Source organism: the organism of the source record quoted next, unplaced genomic scaffold (assembly GCF_019419815.1).
Source record: "Pyrus x bretschneideri cultivar Hongxiangsu unplaced genomic scaffold, Pyrus_bretschneideri_v1 Contig13, whole genome shotgun sequence".
In the NCBI taxonomy this organism is placed as follows: Eukaryota; Viridiplantae; Streptophyta; class Magnoliopsida; order Rosales; family Rosaceae; genus Pyrus; species Pyrus x bretschneideri.
The window spans coordinates 19,806-31,856 of record NW_025999424.1 but is presented as its reverse complement, the minus strand read 5'-3'; the positions used below and the strand labels follow the sequence as shown (position 1 = coordinate 31,856).

Below are 12,051 nucleotides of genomic sequence, written 5' to 3'. Positions count from 1 at the left end.
GAAGGTAGGTCTAGAATGTAAGTGCAGGCGACTCAGAAAAAACCTTCGAAGAGTGAATCCTTGATGAAAACTACTTAATTCAACTAAGCTAAGCCTAATCCAACTCTCACAAATCGTTGTTTTTCATTTCACTTGTAGATTCTCAACATACTCTGTTGAAAAATTTCACTGTTAGATCTTCTAACAGAGTCATATACCTTCTATCAACTACTCAGTGTTCGCTCCGAATGAAGGTAGGAATGCAATTTCATACTATAGCGAGAAAAATTGAGGCATTCCTTACACACATGTGACCCACTAGTAATGAGGAAACAAACTCACTAACAAATTGTCAAGTCATACTTGCATAACTCATTAAATCATACTGTTTAGTCAAATAAAAAAACGCTAAACACTTCAAAAGAAGATGTTGTATATGTGTATGCGACTGAATTTCAAGCTAAGGAGCAGACTGAGATGGTCAGGTAGGTGACAATCTCTTCTTTCTCATACGAAAATGGCATGGCGAAACAGAAATAAAATGCAGAGCAATATCAACATAGCAAATCAAATGATAGCATAGTTTATAAAGATTTAAGCAATCTAGCTAACAAACGGATGGAATTCAGAAACAATTTAATAAACTTTTCATTAGCAGATATCCAAGACTATCATCAACCAGGATGCATTTTCGTAAGAAATATAGGAGGCAAGGAGCATGAAATACAATATTGATAACCAAATCATATATGGCTTCAGCTAATGTTGACATCAATTATCAATAAAGTAACAGAGTGAGGCAGTATTATCTCAATTATGACTAGGAACTACGAGCTAGCAAGGAGGACTGACTAAAGAGCAGCTGAGCGATGGCATTTGGTTGGTGGCAAACTGGACTCTGGAATCTGGAGGAGTTAGTGAAATGCCCGGTCAGTGGTCATACTTATTCATACCCTGAGTATCTGAAGCCTGGTAGAGAAGGCAATTGCAACCCAATCAGGTTGGGAAGAGGACCACTGCAGCTGCTCGATTTCAGCCCCAGCCGTGTAGGCCAGAATGGGATCGAGGCCACCCTCCACCGGCTGGCCCATGGAGGAGAGGTCCCAGATGAGGGCCTGGGAGTCATCACCGGCGGTGCAGATGTGGCAAGAGCTGTGTGGGGCCCAGGCAATGGCGTTGACGCTGGACTGGTGCCTCTGCAACTCGACCACGGGGAGGGTCGGGAAGCGGATGTCGAGGACGACCACCTTGGCGCTGTCCATGATGATGGTGGCCATGTACCTGGGGTCCTGCTTGTTCCATCCCAGGCGGACCAAGGGGGTGTCCGGCTCCGAGCTCTCGTAAATGATGGTGGAGTGCTCCTTGTCGCGCAGGTCAAACACTCTCACGGAGCCGTCCGCCGAGACGGAGGCGAATACACCGACGCCGCCCCATGCGATGTCGTACACCTCCTTGTCGTGGGCGATGAGCTGGGTGTCTACGGCCTCGCGCTCGATGTCCCAGATGGTGCACGTGGTGTCGATGGAGGAGGTGCCGATGCGCTTCGGCTCCGCCTCGTTCCAGTCGAAGGAGGTGATGGGCCCGCAGAACTCGGAGTTCTTGTTGCTGTTGAGGAGGGACTTGAGTTCCACCGACGACGAGGAGTCTGAGTCGTCCTCATCCCCCGAGATGCGCCACACGCGGAGGAAATCGCTGGAGGTGGCCAGCAGGTCTGGCTTCTGGCACTCCTTGTCCGGGATGAAGATGGTCTTGGTGGGCGGGTACGGGTGTTCGAAGGACAGGTTGGGGTCCGATCGGATCTCCCCGTTTGAGTCGTCCAGCTGCACGATCTCCACTCGGTTTGGGTACTGCTCGAGGAGGCTGGAGATGGCCAGCCGGTACTTCTTGTCCCGACGGACGCTCCAGTTCATGGCGTAGATGTGCCACGGCGCCTCGTAGGTGTAGATCTCCGATCGTTTCTGCTGCTCATCTGACCCATCCTGATTCGGGTCGCTATTCCTACTCGCCCCCATCCTTCTTTCTCTCTCTTCCCAATAATACTATTTTCCAACTTACAACGATTACCAGTCCACCGTCCCCACTTCCCCTAAACACAAAAATTAAATTATGCAACCCAATCCAATCCGAAACCCTCCCGGAGCTTCCCAGGTTCAGAAAGAATCAAAGCTTCAGTTTCCCTTTGGGCTTTTAATAGTTGTGGGTGAACTCGTCTGATTGTGCTCTGAGAAGCATCGCGAGTTTTGGCCCTCCTGCTCTTTCATCTCCTTCTCAGCCGTCAATAATCATTATAATTAGGTGGGTTTCAAAAAAAAAAAAAAAAAAAAAAAAAATAATCATTATAATTAGGTTTAATCTCAGCTTAATCTCAGTTTACTATTTCTTGATTTTCTACTACATAAAGTTTTTTTTTCATTTCAGAATAGTACTTAAAATCATAATTTTAGTATGTGAATGATAAATGAATATCACGTGTTAATACGGCTTAATATTAAAAAATTGAAAAAATTACAAAATTATCTTCCTCCCTTGCTCCCCCCCGCCCCGTCCCCCCTCCCCCCCCTCCCGTCTGTCTTACCTGCTGGACAAATCTGCGGCGGACGGTATCGTCTCTCAACCATATTTGCACCAGTCCCTATCCCAGGCTAACCCGCCTAACATTTTTCTCTTTTGGGCTTATGTTCATTCAATCCACATCCAGCTAAGGCTGATGTATTTTTATTTTATTCACAGACCAAGCCTACTTGAGCTTCTTTTGTTTTGGCCGCATACCAGCATGCTACTGGGCTGTTCCTCTCGGCCCGTGAGATATCGCAGCAAGCATGCAACTAGCTTTGCAGGTTACTGGGCTGCCCAATGAAGCCAACCCAAGCCCAATTTGGGCCTTATTTTTCTAGTGTGGCCTGCAACCAACATTAAACAATTAATGGGCCTAGGCAAATATTATTTTTGCTTCTATGATCGATCCCGAATGATCTCGATCTATTGAATTAATTAAAGTAATCAGTAGTCCATTAATCTAACTAGACATCCAAAATGGCCTGAAGCCCACTTTTGGACATTAACGATTCAATAATTTATTTCTTTTCTTTGAACCGCTGACTCCCTTTCGTTGTCTCAAAGCACTCACACTTAAGTTCCTGAAGTAACCCAAATCCACTACACTTAGTTGTATATTGTATTTTGTGTTCTTACATGTACCTCATTTTATGAACCAGAAGTTCATAACTAAACTCGAACCTGTAATTTCAAATTTAATGCCTTTGAAACTCGAAGTTTTCATAAAACAATACACCAATGAAAACTCAAAATTTTCATGTCAACCATGCCTTAGAACCCGAATGTTCTAATTTTGATGCTTATGGATATCTTATTTCTATAGTACCAATCATAATCTTATTCCCCCCATTCAGTGGATTGTCGTACTGTAGCAAGTTCGATATCACTGATTTGGATGTTTCTTGACCGAAACCACTTTATGTGGGTACAAGACGTGAATCTCCACTTGACTATCAAGAAGTTGAGTAACCATTGAAGCCAACAATGGCATGGAAGAGCTGAATAAGCCTTCGCCATGATTTTCACTTGAAGACTTATGCCCTAAGCATTACCAATGGAAATACCTCCCAAATGAGGATTCCATGGCTCTTTGGCTTTCTTCTATGACTTGTTGAATCATGAAAGATATTGCCTGAAGCACACCATGATTACGTCTATGAATGAGTACAATTATGAAATTTATAAATCGATCGAATTTGACTAGAGAATATTTTTCTCGTCATTCCATGTTTCTAACTCACCCTTGAAGCAGCAGTGTAGAGAGTGCAAGTTTACCAAATTCTCGGATTTGATTACTACCATAAATGTGAAAAAAAAAGGTAGGAGTCTACTGAACGGTATAGACCCAACTCGGCTGGAGTCTATCGAATGGCTTGACCTAGTTCGGTCAAGGCCTATCGAATGGTGATTCCCAATCTTGGTTGGAGCCCACTGAACGGTACTGCTCTGCTTCGGTAGAGGCCTACTGAACCTAAATCTGGGCTGTCTCTTTCACAATTTAATTTAGAGTTTGTTTTTACAACCTATGGTAGAATCAGAGCTTGCCAAAGTGTGGCATCGCACCTGAAGCGTGATCCTTGGCACCTATGACCTAAAACTTCAAGAATAAGGGATAATATTCCTAAACCTTAACCTTGCAAAATCTACTTCTGTCTGATGGAATAGATCATTGGTTATGCACTTGTTCGTGCCCCTACCAATGTCGTTGAGGAGTATCATTCTCATAGTCAATATGTGAGGCTAATTTTGCTCCACCGGACACCATTGGAAGAACAGAATTTTGACATGGATGACCTTGTTGAGTGAATCCCCTTAGTAAACCATTTTTCAATGTTCTTGGATTCAACTTTGGTGTTTATTTTAGTTATGGATAATATTATCGATACTATCCTCGAATATGAGTTAATTGAATCATGTTTCTTGTATACATGTGACCAAATTCAATTAAACACATGATTACAAATGTGGGAAAGTTAGTTGTCTGGATGAATGCGATACTATGCACACTAACTTTATACCTAAATCACATCTCTAGCAACGACTCCAGGTTTATCCAACTTGATTAAGAGCATTGGCACGCTCCTTGTTGTATGAATGGTATTAACTTACCATTTAAGATACCTTATATTCTCCCCGTTCTGGAAGAACATTGTTGAGTTTTAAGGATATTTGAGATGACAACAATCATAAATGGAACCACTGAAGAAAATAGAGTTGAATATCTTTGCACCACCTCCAAAAATGAGCCTGAAGCTTTACTTTAAGGCTAATAGGCTGCCTCCCAACTGGAAACATGCCACATATGGCTGGCCTAGAGTTTGGTGATTGAGCAGTTTACTTTGGCACGACCTTTTGGGACACTTAGGTTGAACAATGATGCCACGACGCATGTCCTTACCCGAAGTAAGGATCTTGTGCTTACAAACACAATTTGCCAAGCCTGCTCGTTAGGGAAATTGATTTTCTAAATCATCCCTAGCAAAGATAAGAAACGACTATTTTTTCACAGTGGATTCAAGGGAATATATGTGGACTACTCTAACCAAAATGCTGACTGTATAAATACTTATGGTTTTGGCTGATGAATTGACAAACTGGTCATATGTTTGTCCACACACATTGCTGCTAAACCTCTTGGTCGATTTTAAGGGTTCACCACCTTAATTATCCTATAAAGTTTAGAAGACTGGATAATGCCGGGGAGTTTATATTGACGGTTTTTGATAAAGTATTGCATGTCTTTTGGGTTTATAATTGAACATCGAATTCTCATGTTCAACCTAAAATAGCCTAGCAGAACGATCATAAAGCGCAATTTAATTGATCGCCCGAACCTTGGTGAATGCACCAAGCTTACGGTTTCTGCCTAATGCTATGCAATCTTATACGTAGTTAAGTTGGTCCGCCTTGAGGTCCACTGCCACCCAATCATTTTTTATGTCACAGTTGGTTACTGGGTATTTACCTGACACTTCGTATTTATGCGTTTTGGGTGTGCATTCCATGTGCCAAGTTACGCCACTGCAACGTACCAATATGGGTCTTCATAGAAGGTTGTGAATCTTTATTGATTAGGATTTTTCTTCACACTAGCTCTTTTAGAGCCCTTGCATGCAATCTTTTTGCCGCTCATTTAATGAGGTAGTTTTCTCGCCGTTAGGGGGAGATAAGAAGGTCAACGTTCCTGTAGAACAACGCGAATTTGCGTGGACGTTGCCCACTATGTCTTATCTCAATCCTCGTACTGCACAAGTGTGATAAGCAAGTGCGATGTATTATAGCCTTCAAAATGTTACCCTAGACGCATTCCTCTGATCTAGCTAAAGTGACGAAATCATATATCAACTGCAAACATGCCTGCAAGGATAAACGTGCTTAACAGACGTTGAGTTAACATCCCTGAATGGTGTTGAAAGACGGTTTGGTTGTCCCTGTTAGACAACTTGGTACCCTTGCGAATAGCCAATCAATCTGTCTCGGCCTGAAGCACAACAGATCACTTGATTCATAGGATTCCTTTCCCTAGAAGAGGAAGATCATGGCACAACAATGAATCCATACTCGATTGTTGTCTCAAATCATCTCCATTTCATGAGATTAATCCGGATTACTCCCGAGACTTGAAGTTTTTGGTCCAGATACTAGTTTGGATGAGATAATGGAATTGGAATGAGATTATCATCAATGGTGTTTTCACTTATATGGTAGTTACCGACATAAATGAAAAGCGACGATATTAAATCGTGTTCCGTTGATTAGTGACAATGTAGAAGTGATTGGACAACCGAAATTAAAATCCAAGTTAAATTGCTTACCAAAGTGTGTTTTGGACTCATAGTTCTTACACTGCCTGAGGTAACCTTGCTGTGTTACAAATGGGAAAGGAAATATAATGAGATAAATGAAATAATGCGATATAATGCACACCTTACGACGCAAGGTTTCTCTTAAACACTTTGTGATTGACTACAACATTATGAACATGGTTAATGTTTCTTTATGGGGATATTGATATGGAGATTTACATGTAACTTCTTGAAGAATTACATAAACTGGTTCAAATAGTTCCAAAACCATGGAACACCCTTTCAACTCGTTTGAGGCGTTTACTTACGGTTTGAAGTAATCTGGTAGATGTGGTATACCCGTCTAAGTGATTATTTGATCAGTCAGAGATATGACTTAAGCCCTTGCATGTTAAACTATAAAGTTATATTCCAAATTGCTAGAGTTACAGTTTATGTCGTTAACATGAATCTCACTAAAACTATATAAGAGCTTAAGAAAATTGTCTCACATCTAAAGACGGAAGTTTAGATGAAGGATCTTGGAAAATTCGTTTATGCCTTGACCTGAAGTTCATGTTGGAAATGTGCCCTAAAACCAATCATATGATGATACTTTACGGACATTTCAAACTAATGTAGTTTAAAGGGCAAACATTATTGTTTAAGCCGTCTAATATAAATGTTATATGCTTAAACGATAAGTCCAAGGAATATGTGATTGGAAGAATGCGATCTAAAGAAGTTAGATTCATGAGACCATTCTTTCGTTGACACATCCTAAACGTTTCTGATCATAGGATTGTCAATTGGGCATTGACAGTCCGTTAAGATCAGTACGTGCTATGTCTTCTCTCAGGGAGAGTGACTAGTCTCGAGTCATTGGTGTGTGTGACATCAAGACAAGTACGTAGGTGCTCAATAGAGAATGAGTTCACTGAACACGATCAACGAAGAGTTCTCATATTCATGTCACATGAGAACTCATGGTTAGGATAATGCAAATTAGTCTTTTGACCTGAGGCATCACAGTTGTCTTGTGGTTAGGTCCTTAATCTTTGATTATGTCAACGTCACTCTATCAGGGTGTCCACGGCATCGTTGGGGTTAAGCCACTTAGCCATGGAGGCAAGTGAATGCGCAACAAGGGATCTCTAACCTTCAAACTATTTGAGGGAGAATACTCTATGATATGATTTGGAATCTCTGGCCAGAGTATGAATGAGATGTTGGAATGCGTTCCAGATCACATTCAAGGTAATCATATAAGTACAAAGATTCACATTGGATAGTAGACATGAATAAACTATCAAACCAAACAATGTGGTCAAGAGTATTGTATTAGAGAAAGACCGTATTGCATTTGTAATCCTAAACTGAATAGGTTCTCCACCTCTTCTGATTAGCTTGGGTAACCATGATATGCTGCTAGGTGTCACTCATGGTTTGTGGAAGCCCTAAAAGTGTATTATCACTAACGGGAGAATTGAAAGTAAGTTTCAATTCACAATCGATTTGAAAGAGTTTGAATCGCCCACTGCCTCGCTAAAAGGAACCTAATGGATCGTACACCGTGTAAGGTAGAGTTTGAAGATTCAACAGAGATGAGTAAGAATAATTAAATGGTTTAATTATTTATGGCAAGGATTAATTAAAATGTTAATTAATCAAACGAATAAGTTCGTTAAAAACCTCGGGTTAGTTTTGGGCCGCAAGGCCCAATGGGATTTGAATGTTAAGCCCATTAACTCAAGTTGTATGACAACTTGAATAAAACAAAGGGCTTGAAAGCCCAATAAACCTATAGGCTAGCCATGTGTAAAAGAATAGGGCTTTTGGTCCATTAGGTCACTTATTTGAAGAGACTATATAAAGGACTTTATAGCCTAAAATTTACTAAGGGTTATTTTTGGGGAAAGGATGAGAACACAAGCTCTCTTTTCTCTCAAAAATTTTGGCCAATCTAGAGGGGAATAGCTAGCAATCTTACTTCCTCTAGATCACTCATTTCTTCTACAATATACCTTGGTGTGGAGACTTAGAGGTTCTCAATTTTGGGAACTTGGAGAAACCTTTTCATCCATCCAAATCCATGGATCCAAGATGCAAGGAATGAAGGCCCTCTCTTTGGGTGATTAGCCTTTGCTTATGCAAAGAGGAATCTACAAAGGTATTGATTTCTCAACTCACTTTATTTTGAGTTGAGTCTTGATTCACCTATCTACTAGGCTTTGAATTTCATGGGTAAATGTTTTGTTTTAAGTGCATACAAGCATGATTCCGCCTTTAATTGTTAATTGCATGCTATTGATGTTGCTTAAATGAACATGTTTTTCACAAATTTTCCTTCAAGTGGTATCAAGAGCCTAAGTCTAGTAGTTGGTGAATCCTTTTGGGTTTTGTAGTTCATAGTTTGTGATTTGAATGTTGTAATTGTTACAAGCTTTATTCTTGCTTCTTTGAATGTAAATTTTGTTAGAAAATTTGCCATCTCAAATGTTGTAGATGTAGTTCATATGAGCATGAATTTTGGAGCTAAAATTTGGTGCCATGTTTTTGGGAAATTCGGCCAAATCCAAAGGGTGGAATTTTGGGTTCTTGTTTGACTTGTTAAAATTGTTTTAAAGTAACTTTTGGAACCCCTATGTACCCTAGTATGGTTGTATGCTATTTCCCTTAAGTTTGAGTGGTTTTGGTATGTTTTTGGGTGAAGAATGTTCATGGAGCTCTTATGGGTTTTCATGAATGTTCTTCATTGTTCTTGATATGTTCTTACCAAGAACAAAAGGTTTGGTGTTTTGATTCAAAGTTTTGATTTATTTCATAAAGTTTTTGTTTTGAAATATTTCTTATGTTTAAATATATTAGATATTTATTTTGAAAAATTAAAGAAATTTTAGTGGGTTGGTGTGTAATGATTTATTCCATTACACACACCCCACTTACAAAAACTTTGAAATTTTTTTTATTACTTTGCTTCAAAATCAGCCACCCTAATCAATTAGGGTCCTTGTGGGGCTTTCATGCAATTATATAAAGTTTTGATACTTTTGTGTATTTGCATTTTGACCCAAAAGTTTACGTTTTTATGTAAAGGTCCAAAATCACTAAAAGGACAAATTGTTTTGCTCCTTTAATGAAGTTTTATTTTTTTTTGTGGAAATTATGGGTTCTAGTTGTAATTACATGAAGTAGTGGACTTTTGTGTTTTTACAAAGTGACCCCAAAAGTTTAAGTTTTTGCAAAATAGCCCAAAAGTTGAGGTTAATTGCACTATGGCCCAAACAAGTTGAGGTCATAGCATTTTGGCCCAAATTAGGTAGAGAACAAAATTGTTTTGTTTCTTTAAATGAGAATTGGATTTTCATTTCATTTAGCTCCATTTAAATCAATTCTATGGATACAAAAACCAAATGAAAATGTTGCATTCAAGTTTAATTAGTTAAAGCGTTAATTAATTAAAGAAAGGGTGATTATGAACCTTAGCCTACGATAATTGAGCTATGTGAAAGGCCGTTTCAAATTTGTTTGAACCATGGGAATGTGTAGATTAAATTTTGGTTGTAATTTGATATGATCAATTGTTGTAAAAGAGCATAAGCTCTTCTTTACTTTAAAGTAATTTGATTTGATCAATTGTTGTAAAAGAGCATAAGCTCTTATTTACTTTGAAGTACTCCTTTCTTGTTTTATTCGATATGCATGAAATTGGAGTAGTTGGGTCCAACGCCCAATAAGACAACACGCCTTAATGTGATTAAACGCGTAACTAAAATCAATCACCATCCCTAGACCGAGATTCAACACTAGGCTCGTGTTGAATCGAATCAAAGGTTCATAGTCATCCTAAGGCCCTAAGGCAACTATATAGTCCATCAATGAATGCAAACCTTATGTTAGTAGTATCATATACTCTTGCTTTAAAAACCGTTTTAAAAAGCTTAGTGGGAGTATTATATACAACTAAATCAATCAAATGGACCAATAGTTGTAATAGGACCAAAATGTTTTAATTGGATTAAAATGTATGTTTATATGTGATGAGACCTAAAACCCTCAACAAATCAATATTAAGTTGATAAGCGAGAGATGCTTTGAATATCTCTTCGTGGCCTTCCACCGTGGTAGGCTCCAATCGTTTGTGACTTGTACACCGGCTTCACCCTATAATGGGGGAGTACAAAGTGCATGCTTACATTCAGGAGGAGTCTATACGCATATGATGAGGTGAGTGTAGACAACGAGTATGGCCAACATGATATAATTCTGAGGTTGTGCTTGAACCTCTACATAAACTAAGCATGGTGGGAATAACTTAACTAAGTGCAATGGTACCAACATGATATAATTCTGAGGCATTCATTCTCTAGAGGCCAAACTAGATGGGTAATTACAAACGTTGTAAATGAGTAAAGCGTTATTCTCTCATCATTATTTTTGCTAACCAACATCGTATAATCGTGAGGTGGGCTTGGTAATGGTGAGCCTCCCATACCCTACTAAGAGTTTCCTCCAAAACTCTCGAATTCCGATGAGGGATATGGAATTTGCCAAAAATAGTGGGTGGTGCTATTTGATTTAAAGACCCGAATCAAATGGCTTAAAATCAATCAATTTATATTCGTTATGTATTTGTTTACCAATATATTTGCAAACGCTATCCAAAACTTGACAAAGAAAAACCGAATGCTTTAGTTTCCGAACTTGGTATCACAATCCCATAGATTGTCTTGAATGGATTGTAAAAGTACCTAAGTAGTCTCATCCTCACAATCTTCCTATTGATAATGTATCAATGGAAGAACATGTTAGATAAGTCTACCATGAAGAGGACAATGCAAACTCTAGTGCTTGTCTCTTTGTTACACGAACAAGGAACTTGAGAAGTAAGCACAAGGGCATGGACACTTTATGTGCCATGATTCTTCACTTACAAATTGTTGTATGAAGAAATGAGAGTTGCCTTGAACAACTCTTGAAAGTTTGTTATTATGTTTAGAACATAATGGTTGGTTGACAAAAATAGTTCATTTATATGGACTTATGATGATTTTGAATCATTGAGTGTTGAAGTGTTAAACCACTTAACGAGACGGAAACTAGGCAAGGACTTCACCTTTTGTGTCCCTATCCTAATGGTTCACTAAGTTTATTGTAAACTATATAGTGAACAATAATCGCACGCTCTCCAAATCGTTTGATGTGTATAACACATTTGAAATAAGTTTCAAGAGAGATAGTGGGAGTTTAGGGACCATGACTATTGTAGTCAAAAGGAAAGTCAAATGAAGAAGGCAAAATAACTCCAAGGGAACAAACTTTCTTTATGAAAGGATGGACATTGGAAGGGGTATTTGCAAGAAATGTCTTGCAAGTGTCAAGAACACACCTTTCGAAGGTGTTGTAATATGTTCTTGAAATAGTTCAAAACAGTTGGTTCTTCTACTTGAATGCTTGATTCCGTATTAGTAACTATGTTTTACAATTGTTGTAAAAGTGTGCTAATAAGAAGTAGAAGATTAATGAGAGAAGAGAAAGTACTTCACATTCCAAACGTGAATCGAATATAGATCTCTGCGAAAGCGGATTGTACTTACTTCCTCATATGAACTACCAAAGAAATTGGAAAATACTAAAGATTGTCTTTACATTCCAATTTTAAGGAACTTAAATCCGTCACTATAGTAGAGATGGATGAATGTTTTGTTTGACAAAACATTGTTCTTTATTA

The 12,051-nt window shown here is 39.0% G+C and overlaps 1 protein-coding gene across 1 annotated transcript; it reads right to left on the bottom strand.

The window, feature by feature from the left end:
- Positions 1-603: 603 nt before the first annotated feature.
- Positions 604-2,165, bottom strand: LOC103966614 (WD repeat-containing protein LWD1). The gene has a single exon (XM_009379798.3). The coding sequence runs from the start codon at positions 1,989-1,991 to the stop codon at positions 927-929; it is 1,065 nt and encodes a 354-aa protein (XP_009378073.2). The 5' UTR covers positions 1,992-2,165; the 3' UTR covers positions 604-926.
- Between the last annotated feature and the right edge of the window lie 9,886 nt (positions 2,166-12,051).